The sequence below is a fragment of the Mugil cephalus genome, chromosome 11 (assembly GCF_022458985.1).
Source record: "Mugil cephalus isolate CIBA_MC_2020 chromosome 11, CIBA_Mcephalus_1.1, whole genome shotgun sequence".
NCBI lineage: Eukaryota > Metazoa > Chordata > Actinopteri > Mugiliformes > Mugilidae > Mugil > Mugil cephalus.
Window position 1 is genome coordinate 20,882,501 of NC_061780.1, and position 21,491 is coordinate 20,903,991.

General features: G+C 40.6%; 1 protein-coding gene across 5 annotated transcripts in view; it reads left to right on the top strand.

The window, feature by feature from the left end:
* The first annotated feature begins 1,188 nt into the window (after positions 1–1,188).
* The window catches only part of LOC125016930 (vacuolar protein sorting-associated protein 13B-like), a 302,660-nt gene continuing 282,357 nt past the window's right edge, over positions 1,189–21,491 (top strand). For 4 of the 5 annotated variants that reach the window (XM_047599702.1, XM_047599699.1, XM_047599703.1 and 1 more), the window contains exons 1-4: positions 1,189–1,343; positions 2,707–2,864; positions 5,291–5,434; positions 19,616–19,733. In XM_047599702.1, coding sequence (XP_047455658.1) covers positions 2,718–2,864; positions 5,291–5,434; positions 19,616–19,733 — 409 coding nt within the window. In that variant the 5' untranslated portion in view covers positions 1,189–1,343; positions 2,707–2,717. The remainder of the gene's footprint in view (positions 1,344–2,706; positions 2,865–5,290; positions 5,435–19,615; positions 19,734–21,491) is intronic. The other variant, XM_047599700.1, reaches the window with a different exon arrangement.

The following is a 21,491-nucleotide window of genomic DNA, read 5'->3' on the forward strand; positions in this document are numbered from 1 at the left end:
TCATTATGTATATTTTCCTTGCATTTTATCTCCATCTAGTATTTATTTCTCACTAGACTACGTCTCTACATTTAATTGAGCCTGCAGTCCCGTAGCCAGTAATGCTAAGTCATGCACAGGCTATTTAAAATGTGTTCAGGATCCGAATAAGATATTTCAAATCCAGATCAGTCTCCATTATTCATTTCAATTGATTTTTTTTTCTTAAAACTGAATGTGGTTCGTGAAGAAAATCGTTGCAACTCTTCCAAGAAATAGTTCTTTGCAGTCACCAGCTTATATTGAAGAGCTGCCCGTCTTGAGACTTTTTCTTTTGCTTGGCAGTTAAGGATCTTACACAAAACCTTCCTTGCACACAGTCTGGAGCTGTGATGAACACGCGCATTGTGATTTCTAAATGCACATTTAACATTTATGAATTTAGGCACAAGGACGTTATGTTTACAGAGTGCCAATCAAGGACATGTTCTCTGGCTTAGTGGTTAGAACCACATCACTGAGCATAAAATTGTAACATGTAGCACTGAATATTGGCTTGGGGCTAGAATGAAAGTATATAACCACACGGTTCGCAGAGTGAAGGTATAATTTAAGCCTATAATAATATACTTGCACGATTTTGTCAGCAGGAAAAGCACAGGTGCACAAACCATTTGAGTCAATTTTCATTCGATTCCATTTAGGTGTGTAAATTTAAACCATTCCAGTGAGCTTGCATGTACAGCACTGTTACCTTAAAACTGGCACGCCTGAACTGAATGGAGTAATAATTAGTTTTATGGCGCATTTGTGCTATGACACACCGAAACAACGGCAGTGAATGGCGCATATTCCACACTGTGAGGTTCAAAATAAGCACTGGTTATTTTTTGTTCGTTTCGTAGTACTGAGGGAGCCCTAATTTCTAAAGGAGAAGTGTGAGTATAATGCGCAAAACAGTGTCTGTTCAAATGTTTGATGTGCGTTCAGGGCAGTGAACAAATATTGGAGTTAGACGTCACGTATTGCTCCCGCTGAGCAATGCGAAAGTGTACATCAGGAATCTAATGTCATCATGAAACAAGATAATATCACAGCAATTTAGTATCGCACTAGCCATCGCCATACCACTGAAACCTACCGCGTACCCCTAGTTTCCGTCCTTTGAGTGAGCCGTACGGCGGAGCGCAAATTTCCCACGGACAGAAAGGCAGCACCAGGCACTACGGAAGCCGCGTTGGTGTTTACTGATGACGTTTGAGCTAGCGCCGTGGAGCGATGTGGCTAACGTCCGTAAACTGGATGGACATGTTATATTAAACGCCAGTTTCAACAAATAGCTGCGGAAAGCAAGCTGGAGACAAGTAAGGAGTTGTGTTTCTGTTTTACTCGTGAATGCTACGTTTAGCCAGGCGAGACCGAGTTAGAGCTACTTCTTCTGACCACGTAGCTTAGCTTAGCTTTGCTATGCTGCTGTGTTGTGTGTCAAAACCTGAAGTGACAGGAGAGCACTGCGAGCCTTTTACTAACCAGTCCATCCATATTAAGTTCAATTTAACTACACACTGTCCTAAGTTACACGTCGTGTGTTCATAATTAAAGTTACGTCCAGTTACACCGCTGTAAATTTGTAAATGTTGTGGCTACTCACTGCTGGCGTGCCCCCTCAGTTGCATCCTAAAAAGTGAACCCACATTAGCAAGGAGGCTATTTCACACATTCCGCTGTATTTATATGAACGGTAGGTCAAAAAAGTAGACCTCTTGAAATGATAAATTTATATAAAAACGCTTTATTAAGCCTGTCATTAAACCCAAGAGAACATAGTTATTTTCCTGTTTTGTTTTTTTTACTTCCCAGACATGGGTTGGTCTGTCTCGGCTCGTCTTTATCTTATATCATCAGTTTGCAAATACACTTTAATATTGACTTTAGCATGTGCACGGTTGGTGTAACGACATATGTTTGGAGATTAGAGGCAGACTTGAAGCCCATATTAATAGAGCCCGACAGACATCTTGACAGTTTCTGATATCTTTATTATCACTCCATTCATTAAGTGTTTAAATAAACCACTCCAGTGAGTTGACATGCACTGTTAGGCTGCCTTAAAACGGGGCACACCTGAACTAAACGTAGCCATCATCGATGTCAGCTGTCACACCTGTGTGTCTGTGCCATGATACATCAAAATATAGATAGATAGAAATTACTTTATTCATCCTCAGGGCGGAAATTCGAGTATCATGTGTATGTTTGTACACAAACATACACAGACATCAACACAACAAGTAATAGCAGCAGTGAGATCAGTGCAAATCGAAGACTGGTAATATATATATATATATATAAGAATGAATCAGCACGATGCATATCTTTGCAAAAAGAGCGACAACAAAATAAATGAAAGAAAAACAATATGGCTGTGCAAAAGTCAGTGTGAAATAAAAGAGCAGGAAGCATGAAAACATATCGGTGCAAAAGTAGTGGTGGTTCCAAACTATGTACAACTATTGAGGCATTTTTAAAAGGTAACATTTAAACAGTGGTGTTGTACAGTTTGATGGCTGTTGGGACAAAAAGAACTCTTAGTCTTGCAGCGTAGTGAGAGAAGCCTCCCACTGTTGCTGCTTCTCTGCCCCTACTTCAGAATTACCCGTATTTATAGGATATGACTAAGATATAAGACTTTAACGTACATATAACCAGTGTTTCTTTGTGTTCCAGACAGCTAGAAGATGTTGGAGTCTTATGTCACACCGCTCTTGATGAGCTATGTGAACAAGTACATCAAGAATCTGAAGCCCTCTGACCTGCAGCTCTCTCTTTGGGGAGGGGATGTGGTGCTCAGCAAGTTGGACCTGAAGCTGGATGTACTCGAGCAGGTACCGTGTGCTTAATATGACTTCTGCTTTGTTGAGCTTAGTTTTGCAAGACCAAGACAAGACTGTCGTAACAGACATATTTTATACTTTAATCTCTTTCACTAAACAGGTAGTGTGGTTATTCTGTGTGGAAAAAGGTTCTAATATTAGAGAGAACATATATTCATTTTCACATGCATGGTTGTGAATCCATTTTCCTTCAGCGGCACAAGTTTTTGCTATCAGTATATGCACAGTTTATGTGTCTCTGGATATACACTGCTCAGTAAAATTAAAGGAACACTTTGACAACACACCAGCGATATGGATTAGACACTGTATTAGGAATTAAAGGATTCCATGCACCACAACTATGTCAAGCATAGTCGTTTGGGTTCCTAATGGCACGACGGACGGTGTCCTGGAGTATCTCCTCCCAGATCTGGACCAGGGCATCACCGAGCTCTCGGACGGTCTGAGGTGCAACCTGGTTGCGTGGAATGCACCAAAACGTAGTATATCCCAGAGGCGTTCTATTAAATTTAGATCAGGCAAATGTGGGGTCCACTCAATGGTATCAATTCCTTTATCCTCCAGGAAGCGTCTGCATACTCTTGCCACATCAGGCCGAGTATTGTCATGCACCAGGAGGAACCCAGCGTAGGGTCAGACAGTGGGTTCAAGGATTTCACCCTTATACCTAATATACCCTTATAACTGGTAGTCAGGGTGCCATTGTCTAGCTTGTAGATGTCTGATTATCCCTCCGTGGATATGCCTCCATAGACCATCACTGACCCACTGCCTCGTCTGTGAAAAGCACAGGCTTATATTCAGTTCTGGTGTTCTGTGGGAAATGCCAACAGAGCTCTGCAGTGAGCACACGGCCCTCTAGAGGACATCTGATTCTCTGTCCACCCTCATGAAGTCTGTTTCTGATTGTTTGCTCATAGGCAGCTACACTAGTGGCTTGCTGGAGGTCATTTTGCAGGGCTCTGACAGTTCTCTACTTGTTCCTCCTTGTACAAAGGAGATGATACTGATCTCGCTGATGGGTTCAGGACCTTCTTCAGCCCTGTCCAGGTCTCATACAGTAACTACCCATCTCCTGGAATCTCCTTTATGTTTTCATGTTGTAGACACAACAGACCTTCTAGCAATGGCATCTATTGATGTGTCATCCTGGAGGTTGGACTTAATTGAGCATATCAATATACCAGAAGTTTAATTGACTTGATGATATACTCTGATAAAAAAGTGTTCTTCTTATATCCTGGATCAGAGTAATGTGGAAATCAGTGTTTTGCCTTAGAGGAATTGTGGATGTGAAGCGTAATTAAATCACCAACCTGCATTTGAGGACAAACCGCTTTATGACCCGAGCCTAAGCCTCCCCATTGAGGAGTGCCAGTGCTATACTGCATCATGTTTTCACAATTCTAAGTTGTTACAACACAAAACTGAGTCAAGTCTTGCATTAAAGTGAATGTCTGCCCCACTAGCTAATATTATATTTCCATTTAGTCCACATTTTGGCCACAGTGTGCGTGACTAAAATCAAAAATCATGCAGCACTACCATTCAGCCAGACATCTTTATTGTGATTTTGGAAGGTGCCTGATAGATTTACTCTCATATTTTGCTCTCCAGTGTTATTTTGACACCATGTTCTTTTTTTAAACTTGTAATGTCTGGATTAGATCAATCTGCCGTCAATTAAAAGGATTTTCTTTTCTTTTGAGTGGTTTCTGACTGTTTCTGAAGAGCAGACCAAAACACTACCTAACCTAACAGAGACTGTGATTGAAGTGCTTATTGGAAGCAGCTTTAAGGCAACTGACAATGGGAATTATGTTTAGAATAGAGATTTGTGTGTAATGCAGTGTCAAAATGTTGGAAACTGCCCTGGTTTTACCTTTGTTTTATTCCATATCAGCTTTATAAGAACTTGTTAAAAATGTGCAGGCAGAGATCATCTGGTTAATTTTTAGTGAAACATCATGGGGATATTGAGCAGAGAAGTCCATGACAGTCTTTCCTCAGAAATATGTTTGGTTATTAATATTTTGGCTTAGACTTCCAGAGAAGGCATGTGAAGCCTCTGTGTAGGCTGTCTGGTTTCATGGGACTCGTTCTCACACAGAGTAGTTCAAGATGCAGAACAGTGATTTGGCTGCTTCTGAGACTGATTTTCTTAAAAGTGGGACCAGCGTGTAATCTGTAGCTGTTGTTTTTACTATCCACTCGTCTTCAAATATTAGTTTCAAAGTACTGTTTCAAACATGGATGGATGACGAATCCAAATGTTCTTGACGTCTCTGCAGTCGTTTTGCCACATGTCCTTGCAACACTGTCTGCACTGCAGATGTAATTCTCAAGTACAGATTATTTTAAATCAAGAATCAGCTATATGTTTCTCATCTTCTAATGTCTTTCCCTGTGCGTAGGAGTTGAAGCTGCCCTTTACGTTCATGAGCGGTCATATCCATGAGCTTCGTATCCACGTGCCCTGGACCAAGCTGGGATCGGAGCCCGTAGTCATCACCATCAACACCATGGAGTGCATCCTCAAGCTCAGAGACGGAGCCCAGGTTAGTTCTTTACTGGTATGAGAAACATGTTATTCTTGATCCTACTACAGGGCCAGAACAGAGCTGGCCAGATTTTCTTGTTATTTATGTGAAAGTGCTCTTCATGCCAAAGTTAAACTTTCTCATTGTTTCTTTTTCGCTCTGTGTTTCCAAGGAGTTTCGCAATGGCCCCCTTTTTTTTTTTTAAATGAATAAATAAATAAATAAATAAACAAATGCTAAAAGTTTTTATTTGAAAACTTTTAAATCCACCAAGCTTCTTGATGTGACAGTCAGTTGCTGTGGCGTCATTAAATTATGACTTCTTTTTGTTTTTCTTTCCTAAAACCACATGAAGGTACAGTACAAACTGGATTCTTATGTGTTGTTTGAAGAAATACAAATACATTTGGAAGATCGTGCTGGGCGTTTTATTCCAATTTGCCAATGGTGTGAAGGGTCACTTCATATGCAGGACTTAAAATGTTAATAGGAGAAAGCTGCCTCCTCATCTGGGCAAGACAATCAGTGTGCGCCTTTTAAAACTGGTTTGGATTGTCGAAAGTTTACACAAGAAGAAAAACACATTGGTGAGTGTTGTAATGGGCGACTTCAATAAGGAGCATATTTCTTTGGGATTAGAGAGTTTTGTCATCCAAGTTACCAGAATTAAGTATTTGCAAGTGCTCTTTAAATGTATAAAGACATACATCTGCCTTTGCTATTTTTTAACAGATGGTTTCCAGCATATCGTTTTCCTTCCATCTTTTGGTCGTTTAGAAACGGTTGTTTCTCCTTTGCCAGTATGAGGAGAGCACAGCACTTTGACTCAACTCTAAATGAAAGACATCTTCATTGACCGCTGCCCAGAAATATTCAAGGAACTCAAAACTGGGATTTGACTTTACTCAGTTTGACAAGTGCTATTTTCTAATTGTTCGTCTCATTCTTTAGCCTGTCATGTTTTTGTCCCATGAAGAAGAATTTCACATCTCTGTCAAATTTGCGTTACATAAAAGCGCCCTGTACAATATTTTAGATGTGTCCTTGGCATCGGTAGAACAATATCAGATAATGTCAGTAGGAAATGTCACTTTGTGCTCTGCCTTGTATCACCACGCTTAAAAATCTGAAAACTGTTCTCTCGAGAGAAATATTTATATTATTGTATTTAGTTAAGTTACAAATATTTTCATTTTTGGGCTGCGGTATACGAAAGGCATTTTTCTTAGATTTATTTTTGCTGAAGAGCCTGGTTCTGCGTTTGCCACCCATGCAGTTTGCAAAACTGAAAGTGTGGAGCACAGTGCTGGCCCTTTATGGGAAGGCTGAAATTTCAAGGCCAGATGTCCCAGAAGAAACACATTTCAAGGGAAGTCAATTACAGCTAATTATATAGACTGCGGCAAAAAGATTTGTAACACATGAGCTTGAGCTGCCCAGAACTAATGGTAAATATCATACTATGCAGGTGGCTACTGCTCAAGCGATCAGGTTTCTAGTTCAGTGGAAATTTAAACTTGCTTTTCGGGCCTCGTACACAGCTTAAGGTCATGTATCAGTAACCGGTAGTGGTGTAATGCATGTCGTCTCAAAACAACTATTTGTTACAGATGTTTTCTAAAAGCCTTCGAGTGAAGAAAAGATTTTGCAGAATTGCAAATGACATTTGGACAAATTTTTCAGTGCTATGTACACCCAAGAGACATAATTTGGAGAAAAGCCAGATTTACAGCAGAACTCCTTCTAGCATGTGGAATTTAAATGAGCCACTACACTTCTCTGTTTTAGTAAGAGGCGGGAGGCCGGCTATTGTGTTGTGAAGCCAAGGAAATTAAGCCAGCTTCCTTTGTGCGCTGCAATTTGGTTTCTTTGTATTCCATTATTATATTTATTGTCGTTGTTGTTGTTATTATTTATGTATTTATTTTTATTATTTATTTTTTCTTCGTATTGTTATTTAATTTGGAGTACACTTTCTCTGAACATATTGCAACTTAGGTGGTTGTTTGACTTTGCCCTGAGAAAAATGTCTTGATTTCTGAAAAAGAAGTGTTTTAGTCCACGGTTGCGTTAATCAGATTCTAGCAGGGATGCGGGGTGTTAGGTGTAGGTGCATGCAACACCTGGTCCATGATAGTTTTTCCCAAAGCTCTTGTATAATTGGGGTGAAAAAAAAAAGATCTTTGTATGGAAAATCTAGCACTATAAATTTAGTAGATTACTAGTCTTTTTTGTCTAGTAGAGACAGACGTTCTGTTGTAGGTTTTCTGCAGTCAAAGTGTGGAAATGATAAATGATATCATTAATATGGTTTGTTTTCATAATTACTGTTAAAGCCTGAGCGCCAGCCTGTAAAAACATCCGCACATCTTTTGAAGTTCATTAAGGGCTGTGTAATTTGACCGGAATTATTTGGACCTTTTTAATGTTCGTGTTTCCCCTCGAGAGGAACTGGGTAATATTAGGGATATTCAGATTGCTCAATAGGGCCCATCTGCAAAGCACCAAGAGCAGCTCACAATTATAGTTTCCAGCAAATGTGGAAATTTGGGCGTTTAGCAGCAGTTGGAGATTACAGCTCCTGCTGACAGTGTAATTGCTTAAAATAAGCTGTAATGAGGACTTGTACTGCAAAACGTATGGTAACAGAAAAAATGCTGTCAACTTGTTTTGGACATTAATTTTACAAACTGGAGACTATTTACAAACAAAAAAGATTTGCTGTGTATTATTGTGTTTTTTTCTGTAATTTTTAGTTTCACTTCAAGTCAGTGCAATCTTTTGAAGAGTTTGATTTGTTGAACACAAACGTGACACCGTGTGTTTATTTTAGTTTAAGTCTAAAAACTTTAATCCTTGCACTTCAAGTTTTATTTGAATTATTAGGGTGGACTGCTCCATGTGAAATCAGACTCAACCGAGCTCTGTTCCCATTCTAAATAAAAAAGCAATCGAGAAAGATCAAGCAGAAATTGGCAAAATGACTCTCCTTCATGAAAGAGCTAAGAGCAAACATTGATGTAATATTGCAATATTACAGGCACATTTATTTTCCTTTTGACAACTTGGTAAATTTCTCCAGATGCTGAGGATGAGGTGTGATCAGTAAAGACGGAGAGGAACTGCCTGGACAGCAGTTACAGTGGATCATAACACTCTCAGACACTCTGTATTTTTTACGAGACAAAGATAAGGATTTGGGTTTGCTGAGGAGAGCCTTTCTGGTTTTGGCTCAGCGCACTGCTTGATCTGGGAGTTTTATAGCCGTTGAGTGCATTTGCCACTGATGTGGAGGTTCTGATTGATGCATTGCCTCAAGATGATTTGGGGAGGTGCCTTTGAGACTTGTTGGTTTGGCATATGGTCCAACAAGGCCCTTTCTTCAGCTAGATTCCTTCCAAACTATTTTTAGGGTTTTTACACCACCAAACCTCATTGCTCCTAAATAATGGGTAGTACATGTGAATTAGGAAACCCCTTCTTCAGGACTTCTTAAAAACCCAAAGTTGTTATTCCATTGCTCAATCTACCACCTACTAGACAAAGGCATACTACTTTTACTTTTGGTTAAACAGAAATCCGTTGCCACAGTGCTTGAATCTTGAGTATGCCGTTCTAAATGTGTGGCGTTGCCTCCCACAGGTCAAATGCACAGTGGTCTGCTGCGAGATGTTTTATTTTCTGGTTTGAACTGAGATATGTATCTCTCATTTATAGACTGTGGTGCAGTCACGAGCCAAATCGTTATGGCCACTTTACAGATGACGCAAATAAAGTTCTTTATCTCACAACAACGTGTCAAGGTTTAGAAAATATTGGGCCATTAACGGCAGTTTATTGTATTGTTAAATGCAGGAGAATCGGACACGTGTAAAAAGGCCTACACCTTTGGCATGAGCCTAGCTGTTGACTGGGTCTGAGCATCTCTGAAATAGTGAGGCTTGTGGGCTACTCTAGGTCAGCAGTGGGAAGGTAGAACCAACTGCTAGTGGTTTGAGGATTAACAAACCACAGCCCACTGATAGGGTGTTGGTGAAGTGCAGGGACCAGTCTGATCTGCAGAGTCTCTACATCACAATTAACCATGACTTACAGCAGCAGAATCTGCTGATTTGTATTCTAAGAGTTGTATCAGTGAAACCTTGAACATGCTGTTAAATACATCTTCACTTTCTGTGTCCTTAGTACAAACTCTCCCCCGACAGAATGAGCCCTAGCGTATTCATGCCCATTCAGCTTATCTTTTACAAGTAGGAAAACACAAAGGAAAGATTACAGAAGTAAAGTTAAAACAGCCTGTGGAAGTTTGCAATCAGATGGCACAAACTGGATAATCTCTGACTCACTGCCATCCGGAAATCTTGCCTTTGATTCTCTGGCTTGCAGGAGCAAATGGCTTTCAGAGATTGCACCATAAATCCATCTGATCATCATCTCAGTGGGGCCTTGCCTTCCAAACTGAGGAAACGGAGGACAAAGACATGGAGCTTTGGAGAATCTTATTTGCCTCGAATCCAACCCCCTGCAGCAGTAACCAAACCCATCCCTGACTGTAAATAATAAAAAGATGGAGTAATGTTGGCACACTGTGGACTTTGTTTCAGGCAGGTTGGAAGCCAGAGCATGCTAGCCAAGTGTTATGTGATTGGGAGTGGTTAGAAAAAAGTCTTGTGCAGGTCATTGTATATTTGTTTTAGTGATTTTGTCATATAAATTGTGCAAATGGCCGTGAAGATAAAGTCTTTTGACTGCATGTGTTGTTATGTGAATCTCTCCTAAAACCTCACATCCATTATATGATTAATGACCCAATGACCTAATCTGTACTTTGTTGACCCTTTCTTGTCCCTTGGATTGAAACAAACTAAAATTGTGAAGTGTAATATTAACAATTTGTCTTACACTCACATGCATGTATATTGGAGTCATCCACTTAGTGACAAGATTGTTTAAAGCTTCGGCGTTACAGTCATGTCATGTGCTGTGTCCACAAGTAACCTGGATGGAATTCCAGCGAAAGACCAGCCACATGTTCGCCACGGCACAACCTGAAGTATTAAACTTGCTTTGTTTTTGAGAGTTGGCGTGGGTTTGTGTTCCTGTTGAGGATGAGATTACTTCAGTTCCTTCAGACAGGCCTCAGACACAGGAAAGCAGCTGGGGGAAAAATTAAACCCAGTGGCTTCCTGCACCCAGTGAGTCAAGTGGTGATCAATACACCGGGCAGGATGCTGCCGCCCCGCGTTTTAATCCCTGCTCCCAGGCCATCCGGACTAGAGCAATCCCCCAATGGAACTTATTACTTGATGGGTGCTCCTGGTTATATTGCAGTTTGGGAAACGATTACCTTACAATTAAGGCTAAAGTTATTCAGCAGCATAGACCGCAGTTTGTTTCATGAGCCATAAACAGACACTAAGGAATTCCAGCATTAATTTAGGGAAGACTTTTATCTCTACATGTTGCTTTTAAGATGCTTGTGTCAGTTACACACGAGCTTTAATTAGTCTCTCCGATTCTGCGCAGACTAAGGTCAGTAGTTTTGGGTCGCTTTTCATGATGTGCTTCTGTATTTATTTCAGTCACATTGACTCACCCGTCAGAGACTTTTTGTGAGACTGAAAGTCACAAAAAGGAGTAAGACGGGTGCCTCTTTGCGTATGATTCCGCGTTACACAAACCGTGGGTGGTCTGTGTTTTATGTCTGAGGGTGAGTGTGCGTGTGCTCATTTCACCCTCATTCCCTTTGACCTATGAATAATTCGACGCTTATTATACGAACGATAACGCCAGGCAGGATGTTTTAACCGGTGGACTCGCTGCTCAGTAGAAAGCTATTTGCTAGAAATGACTAATACTCAATTACATGCTGCTTATAAATAAACAGTGGATTTGATCTGTCTGAGACGTCTTCTCTGTGCGCTTTGATTCATAAGGGGGATATATGCAGCTAATTAGTTTCAGGATGAGCACGTTTTGCTTTGCGTGTGAGTTTCTGAATTTGATTTTCCTTGAAGAATGAAATTAAGCGTAATTCTAATTAATTAAAACAAATATTAATATTAAGATATGTGTATTAATGAATTTGGAAGGATTTGTTTTGCGTAGGTGAGGTTGACAGTTTTCCTTCTCTCTGGTATTCTGATGAACATTGACAGTACTTCAGTTGCTTTGGAAGCCGCTTCATAAAAGCTACGTAAACGTAATGCCTGCCTGCCGCATTCCTCTTGCCAACCTCCTGCAATATGGCTTTGGTATTTCTCAACACTGACAGAAAGCCCTCTCCCGTTTCTCTCAGTTTGATTTACTCTATCTAGAACATTGATAGTCTCCAAGAACACTTAGGCCTGTGGAGTTTGTGCCTTCCAGCTGCACCTCGCATTTGCAGTTAAGTTGTCAGAGTAGCCTCAGCCGCGGCCTGCAACGCTTTTGGAGGCTGGTGCTCACATTGTTCAGTGTGTGCTTACGTCTTGTATAATATGCTTGGTATGGTGGATGAAAATAATGCAAAAAAGCTCTTTTGTTTCTTTTTTGACAGATGAAAGTTAATGTTAAAATCAGGTCCTGACCACTAGTTGTCAGCAATTCACCAAAGTAAAAAGATACATTACTAGGTTGCTCTTTTTCCTCACTATTTACAAAAGGACAATTACTTTCGCATCAGGAGGAAAAGTAACCACAGTTTGCTCGAGCTGATTAACTACACAATAAATAATTGGCAAATAATAGGGTCCCGTTAATTATTTGGATAAGGAATTATCAGTTTAGAATTAAAGCAACCTCTGTGTCTGGGAATTCCCCCTCATGTGTTGTAATTGACTCAAAGATGGTTTTTTTGCACATGACTGTGTGAGTCTGCGTATGTCAGGGGTCTGTGTGGAGTGTTTTATTGTAGCTAACACATTGCAGTTATTAGCATTAGGGGGTAGCCGTGCCAGCGTAAGCAGCATGCCTCACATGCTCAGCCTGGGCTTGTGGTTAGCTGATGGAGACATCTGAAGGACCAGAACCTCTCAGATCTAAATCAGGAACAATTTCTCCCTCTTTTCAATTCTCTCGCGATGTCTTCTCCTCCTTAGATTTTCCCCCCTCTCAGCGTTTATGTTTTCACATACCTTACATTGTCATTAGTCTTATTTTTTTCCTTTGTGTTTTCCTTTGTGTTTTCCTTCTACACTTGAGTTCTCAGCTAAACTGAAGTGGTATTGGTCTCCTTCAGAAACAAGGTATGCAAACATTAGGTCACAGAACAAAATGTAATGTCCTTCCATGGAAACTGCAGTGGTCTGGGTGATTCAGCCAAGTTCTAAATTTCATCATAGCACCTACACCAGGACTAGTCACTAGCATGTCTGAATTCCTTTGTTTTTGGCTTTAAATCAACCAAGAAAAACTGCCTAAGTACTCAATTCCTTCTACTTTGAAATGTCTCATTGCTACTTGTTTACTATTCTGAGGGGAAAAACCAGCAAAACGGCAACAAAAAAAAGAAAAAGAAGAAAACTATTTCATACATGAATTGTGGCTTTGAGATTTATTTGATTAATGGAGCATTATACAGCACATCAACTTCTTTACCATAAGCGTAAGATTGGTTTTCTTCTGGTATTACTTGAGGTTTACTTGTAAGATTAAACCAAGTAGCTTTAAACCAATGATCTAAAATACAAGGTCCAGACCAGAGAATAAATCTCAAATGTGTCTCATTTAATAAACTCTAATGGGACTCATCCTTTCATGTTACTGAGATGGTGTAAGGCAGAAAACATCTGGATAAACTACCTCAAGCTGCGACCTCTCAGGTGAGCGTCACACGAGCACAACAGCGAGTCGTGACGTCCACTCGAAACAGCGAAATGTCAGAAGCCCACGTGTTTCTCCCTGTGGTCTGCTTTGTAACTGGGATCCCTGTTTATCTTGTTATTCTGGGCATGTCGGAGGCTGACATTAGACATAAGCAGTTTGACTTGGGTACAGTGGAGGCACTTTTGGCAGAGACCCTCCAGCATGACATCACCAGTAACGTTGTGATTCTTCCAACTGTGGAATGAAATAGTTTTGTAATTATACATTCTGCTTTTGGCAGATGTTTTGGCAAATTTTCTTTTGTTCCTGCTCCCTTCACGCTTGAATGAGCATGCTTTTGGGCTTCAGAAAGAAAGAAGGTCTTTGCTTGTCAAATTAGCCCGGTGCTTTCATGCTAACGGTGTAAAAATGTTTTAAAAATTTCCAACAATGCCACAACTCTTTATATTTTATTTTGTTGTTCTGCTAACTATATACTATATAACTATATACTACCACCAAACAGGAAAGGCCTGTCTTTGTTAGGTTCTTTTATTATTATTATTATTGTTTTTTTTAATGCATTTGTGCATTGATAGTAGGCTGTCGTTGACTTAACCTATTTATATTTCTATATTTAAGTCTCTTTACCTGGAAAACATTTGATTTATGCATTAATAATTTAATTGTTGCGCTTAAAATTGTCTACTGTTTTTTTAGAAAATTTTCTAGCATTTCATCTCTGTTCGATGCCGTAGTTCTGTTGCGCTCAGACAAACAAATGTCTAATTGATATATACAGTAATTTTTGCTTAATGCATTTCTTTCATAGAGACATAGACGAATAAAAGGAGGGAGAAAGTGAGGAAGGTTTGGCTTTAATGAGCTGTTTTCATTAAGATAATAACTCAAAATGAGATAGTCATCTGGGCTAATCCCTCCGATCTGCCATGGATTCCAGCTGCACAGCCGTACAGTGTTTTTTAGGAGAATGGCTCTTTATATTTAGACTGTGTGTGTGAGAATGTGCTTATGCTTTTGTGTGCGCTGTAGTTTGCGAGTATTTAAAATTTGACGAGGCGCGTTGTCGTCGGCGCACAAATTATAGAGCGTTATTGCAATTTTAAGAACTGTCATTTCATTTTTAAGTGTTTCAAACGGGGAGGGGGATTGAGTGAAATTCTGGCCTTTCCGCTCTAGCTAGCAGTAGCCTTATGTAGTCTGCCTCTATTTGAGGCGAAAACGAACCCCTGTCTTTAATCATGGTAAAATAGCTTTCCACATTTGTTACAGTTTCATTAAAAAGCCATTAGTGGCTAATTTCTAGCTGAGCTGACGGATGTGTTCGAAGCCAAGTGATGTTAAAGAGAAGGAAATCTGAGTCAACTGTGATGAGCTCGGTTCTCCTCAGCTAAAATTTCAGTGCGGTTGTCATCAATGGTTCAAGCAGCTTAAGTGTAAAAGAAGTGGCCACATACCTTTTGACATTACTGGAACAATCCCAAACTGTGACAGTATGTTTGAAACAGTGAGCCACTTTTCATCTCTAATGATTCCTCTGGTTGCCAGCTGGAAACCATTCAAAAGAGAGCCAGGGTCATCACTGTTAAAACAAGCTTCAGACCCACTGGTTATGGATGGGATGAGAAGCTCTGCAATAAGTGGAGGGATAAGGATTGACAAGCTAGATTACAGATAAAGAAGATTAAAGATGAACAGAAGTGAAAAAGAAGCACAACAGCAGCGGAGGGATTAGGTTGGTTGGTTGATTTTAGGTTTAACAATTAGGTTTGAAAATATTTACCCGCAGCTTTTATAATAGATGTTGCAGTTTTATGTCAGGAATCGGTATTAGATGAGATTGAGCATTACCTCGTGGGATTCTATCAGAATATTCTCTATATTTCAATGATTTTACATGATTTTATTACACATTCTGCAGTTAAATGGTGTAATAGTCAGACTGGTCTGCATAAATTGTATTATAGAAATTGTATTCTTTGTGATTCTCATTTGCATTGCATCAGATAATTTGTAATGGATTAATTGTTCAGCTCTAATATATAAAAGATAAGTTAGGAGAGTCACTGTTTCAAGAGCAAAGGAGAGTGCTTTGTGCCAACTGTGTGTTTTTATTTAATTTAATTTAATTTTAGTATTGCTCTGCATAAACAGTCTGAAAGCCCTCATATCCAGGGTGTATCCCATAATGACTGCCTGTTTTAAAAAGGTTTTCTATTAGGTTTCTAGAGGTTTATATGGCAAAATGTGTCGTCTGTTTTGTTTTTATAAGAATTGGGTAGATGGTACTCTTCGGACCCTGACATGGGCTACAGGGCTTCTACTTGTCAGGCCCAGTGTGTGTCTCTGTTTGTATGTGTGTGTGAGAGTGATTTAGAGGAGTAGGGGGTCAGTCTGAGATAAGGAGCTATTGGGTTTCCTTCATTTGTTTTCTCACTCCGTAGGCGTTCGCCCTCCCCTGCCTGGCCTCCAATCTCCAGGCCTGCTGCTTTGATGTCAGCATGAGTTCGCCAGCAACCTGCAGAGGAAAAACAACAATAACAGAGAGCGTGTTTATCCAGCAATGGTCTGCATGCTCCCATTAATCTGACGAAACTGTGTGAAATTGACCAGTTTTAAAAATGTTTGGTTTTAAAGATCAGGCACTTGCAGGCTAGCACAGTAGTCTCCTGCCAACATTTTTTTCCCCTACATGTTAAAAACTGCAGCTGAAAAATTGCTTAAAAAAATTTGTGAAGGAAAATTTTTTTTGTTTAGTCTAATGGATGTCAAACAGAAAACATAAAATGACAAGAGGAGGCAACAGGATGAGGTTATTCTTTTGCCCAAAACACATTTTAAATTGAATAATGTGTTGTTTTTTTCTCTGTACATTTCAAACTATTTTAAAGATTGCGCTGAATCTGTTTAAACAGATCTCGGGAAACATTATCCATTTAAAAATAAAGCCTGCTGCCGTAACCTGGAATGATCCACTTACAAAAATATATATTAGTTTTTTCCTCTTAGGCTGCACTTATTTCCTATCACAGGTTACATATAACTAACATTGTCAATATCAGATATTGTATCGCTTCTTTCTATTATCTGTGAGTTATGGATAGTTTGTTTGTACAAAGAGAGCTACGCCGAGCGTCTGCAGAGGTGCTGTTTCCTAATAGCTGGAGGTGGTGGCGGGCTGCAGCTAATGTGTTCAGCAATCGTACACGGTGACTTTCCAGACAGGCTCAACACGCTGCCTCCTGGTCTTTTGACTGAGCCAGACGTCTGCAGGGGGACAGAGGTCATGTCTGGCCTTCCTGTGCCCTAGCCCTCCATGGGTGCCCACTTACCCTCTGAGTAGGGGGTCCCCCTCGCCTGTCACTCACACCGCCGGGCTCCGCTTCGTTCCCTTTTACACCTTTTGTTCTAGTTCCATTACCTCAAAAGTCTCCCTTACCCTTACTGTCTCTCGTTTACTCTCGGCCTCAAAGTCTCACTTTCTCCCACTGTTATTTTTTCCACTTATGCCTTTGTTTCTTGACTCTCCTTTCATTTTTAACTACCGTCATCTTTGGTCAACAGCTGAGGTGACATGCCTGCAGGGGAAGCAGCCCCCCCCACTTTTACTTGGTCTCTCAATTCTCTCTCCCTCTTTCTCCATCTCTCCCTCCCTGTCCAGTGCCCTGCCGTGGCATTGGAGGGATCAGTTTACCCAGCAGCAGCTGAGGCAGGCTTCATTTGTCTCAGGGCTTCCCTCTGAAAAGGCATTTTTCGCCTCTGGAGAATTGCTCACTGCCCACGGTGACATTGAGCGCTTAATTGCGCTACTTCCAAATTTGGCAGTCTTGTTCTTTAGTGGCAGTCCAAGCTGTTGAACTCAATGTACTCTTGGCTTGCAGGGCTATGCATTCCTTTAGGTACAGATATGAGAGTCTACTGGGGTGGGAGACAGTTTCTAATTGTGCTCAAGTAGTCTATTGTGATGTAAGCCAAACACAGCAACACGTGAGTGTGTCTCATTATAGGCCTACTTGATTTAATTGAATGTTTTTTTCCCCTTTTATATTATAATGTCTTTAAATATTACTGATGCAACTTTTTAAGTGAATAATGAGCAACATATTTACATCGTATTATATGGCAATCTCTATTATGTGGGACCTTGATGAAGTATTTATTATTCCTTCTCTGTGTTTACTAATTCCCACCACTCACTGATGAGGAAAAAACGGCGTGCACAGTGCAGCTCTACCGCCTTGGCCCTTTAGTGAAGTAAAGTGTAAATATTTCTGCCAGAGTCTCTCATCTCTTTTGGCAAATGCATGTTTACTTTACTGCACTGGGGAATACTTGCTTCTCTGTCAGTGTGTCCGCAACTTAAATTATGCAAAGCATGTTTAAAACCCAATCTTCATTACTCAACCACAAAGAGAGAACGGGATTCGTTGTAATTAAATAGTGTCAGAATTGGGGAATGTGCGTTAATTGTGTGGGGTACGTGTATGTACAGTATGTACAGCATTTGTGACTTGCCTGGGAAGGTGTGGCCGTTGGTTTTCATTTGCTCCTTGGGGTGTTTGTGAATGAAGTGTGTGCGCATGGAGTAGCCAAATATATTTGGTTTTGACACCTCCCGTGTTTACGTTAGCCAGGATAAGGGCCGACTCCTGAGACACCGAAATGCTAAACACATGTGATCTCACCTTTCTTTGTCCAAATCGTCTGACTAACTTACCACCCAGACTTCTGACTGTGAAAAGGTTACAGTGCTGCAGTAACCCCTAATCAGTGCCATACTGGGTGTTAACTCATTTAAATCTCCGCCATTCCCTTACTTCTCACTTTTGACAGTTGCATTATGTTTGGTTTCTTTTTTTCCCACCTTTCTCTATTCACCTCTTTTTCATTTCTTCCTACCATCATCTGTTACAGGCTTATGTCAGCTGTGAATATGAATATGAGGTATTTGTTGTTCCACATAGTAGCTGTAGAGGAGTCTAATCTATTGTAGTTATAGTATTTTGTTTTGTACTTCAGTTCTGATGTCACAGGCTGCTCTCCCTTATCCTCCAAATTGTTCAGTTACGGTTAGAGATGTTATTGCGGCACGACTGGCTCCGATCCACGTCGGACAAATACTTGTCATTTGAATAAAACGCTGATTTGGCACATTTTAGCTAAATATCCCCCGATTATGAACTGTTGAATCCAAAGCAGTGAACAAGCAAATCCCCCCTAAACACTGGAAACGATACAACAAGACGCACTGGAGAAGGCGACAATCTACTTGTAGAAGTTTTACAAGTCCACAAAGTCACTCTCTTTATTGTTAATGGAGCTTCTCCAGAGTTTTGTCGCTTGATGACATCAGATATGAAAGCTTTGATTTTCTGCTTTAAGCTTTGGGAGCGGGTTTAGACATATTACCAGAAATAGTATCAGCATGGAAAATCCCTGTTACATGAATTTTCTTTGCTTTTTGTAAATATGGATTTGCAAAACCCAAGTTTAAAGTGTGTTTACCCTAGCAGTAGATCTAGAAAAAATCCTTGGCTTTCAGTCCTTTTACCCTAGCCTCTTTCTGTTTCTCCTCATGTCTCTATTGTTTTTATCTCACCTCATGTCTAAGTCTCTGAGCACCCACTAGCTTGAGGTACCATAGAAGCTGAACCAATAAATAACCTCCTTACCCCAAATCTCGGTTCATATTGTTTATCTTCAGGCTCATCTCTGAAGGGGATGTCCATTTCATCATCATTCCTACGCATGCATATCTAAACACACACATAGATTTGGACTTGCATTCCTGGGCCTAACACACTGCAGGTCTCCTGAGTGCAGATGACATGTGCTGTTATGCAGGAGAGACCTTCACCCTTTCTCATCCAAGGACTAGAGTTTATTTGTAGAGGCCACAGGGATGGTTGTTAAATGGGGATGGGAGGGAGGGCTGATGTAAGGGGTGGGCTCGTGGCTCAGAAACACCAGAAACCTAGTGTAGATGTTTCCACAATCACTCCACTGCCATGGAGTAGGACAGATGCTTTTGTTTAGAATCATTTGAATATCCTCAATCACTCGAATAAGGTAACAGATTAGATGGATTACATTGTTGTACCTCATAACTTGTTATGGAATAAAGTCATATGACTGACTTTATCAGTGGTAGCTTGAAATGTCCCTCAACCCGTGAACCTATTACTTGCTTTATTCTCAAAGTAAACTACACAAAGCTGTTCATACACGTTAAGAATAATTACTCTGACTCCACCGTGGATAAATAATGAAATAAACTGATGGTTGGGATCATTGTGGGATCATCGCAACTACTGTACACTATATTAAAATGTTACCTTAATTTACTTCCTCCATCACCTAAAGCTCTGGTCTGTTTGTTTCTCCGTTCGTCAGGATGACCACGACAGCGGCTCTAGCTCCACCAGCCGAAGTGTCTCTGACAGCTCCAAGTCTGTGGCCAAGACACGCCGCCTACAGCAGGCTGCCCCCAGTGACCCAGACCTGCCCCCAGGTGAGTAATGGCCCTTGGTACAGTGAGGCTGTTCTAACGTCTCAGGAATGAAACCACAGAATGAGCGTCCAACTAGGTCCAGATTTGCCCCCTTTTCTGTCCAATGTGTCGGCGTTTCTCACGACTAGAAATCCTTAGTGTGGGTTTGGTGACGGGTGGCACCTGGTTAAAGAGTGTAGGAGGCAAGTCATAAGTCTAAAGCATAAGCGTTGGTCATGAGTCCCTGTCTAGCCTTTCCCTGAAACTTTCAGCATCAGCATTTATTGACCAAATTTTTACTAATCTTGTTCTTTCTAAACTTATACAAATTCAATGTTACCATTGTTACTCTTTTCACATATGTGCTTAATCGGATAAAACACAGACTTTCTTAAAAAAAAAAAAAAGTTTTTTCACTGGTGAAATCTGCCGGGTTGACCATGGGGGGATGTGTGTGTCATAAATCACAGAGTGATGGCTCTTATCAACAAGGCCACTTGACCGCATGCCTCCTACAGAGCCGTGGATGCCCTGTCTGCTATGCAAACACAGACAATTCAAATCTTATTTAGATATATGAAGAAGTTTAAAAATATGCCTAGTTTTATTATTTTACTGAACTACTCACTAGCACATAATCGTGGAGAAAAAATATACAACAAAGGAGAAATTACAGTGGAATGGCAAAAATTGTGCCGCAAAACAGTGAAGATGAGAAAGAAGGTGGAAAATTGGAGACTAAAGAATAAATAGATGATACAGCTTTTAGGGAGTAGAAATAAAAAAAAATAAAAAATTGATCTAGGTCAACCTAACAACCGTTGGTTTACTCCCAGAACCACATGAATATGAATGCATGAAGTAAAAAACTGTGAGCTGGTTGTATCTGGGGAGGATCCATTACCAGGCCTGATGTTATGAGATAATATCTCTCCCCAGCTGTTAAAGCAGGGTGCCTCACACCCCAGCATCTCCCTTTGGCATTTGTGTGAGTGAGAGAGCGAGAGCGTGTGTGACCTATTTGTAATTTTGTGTGTGTGTGTGTGTGTACGGGTCTTAGTGTACCTGTGCTAATTTGTGTGTGCACGTCCCACCCCCCACCATTTCCTTATTTAGACCCATTAAAGGCCGTAGAGACTGCTCTGGGGTCAGATGCTGCAGCACCTCGGTAATAGCGAGGAAGCAGACGAATGCAGTAATCACAGCCTTCCTAATTAAAAGGTGAAGGTTAAAAGGTGGATGGAGTAAAGCTAACCTGCTATGACTCAGGCAGGGGATGTTTTCCTAAGAATAAGATACAAACCAAACCTTTCAGAAGTCCTTAATGTAGTTAAAGGATTTTTTTTTTAAGTGAGAAAACTGCAGTGTCTCGACACAGCGGTGCATTCTCTTGATATGGATGCACATGTCATGTGATATTTAAGGGATGCATTGCAATGCAGCAATTCCGGCTGATGAGTAAAGGTTATAAAAGAGGTTTTATCTTTATTTTTGTTGGTTGAGCACCATGGTTGAGTCAATAACACAGTAAACTTGAGTGTTGCTTTCTTGTTTCTTGTTTGCTTGTACATGTCAGTTGCACTTTCGTGTTTTGTGACGGGCCCAGGCAGATGTGTGTGGACGGCTGGTGAAGAAGTGCGTGTTGATGAGTTTTCGTGAGAGGCGTCTGAGCTCTTTCTCAGAATTTACGTTGACTATCGCACTGTGTTGCATCTTCTCGCCTCCTCTTCAAAACAACCAAAACATAACATAGTGACACCAAAAAAGCAGCCATTTGCA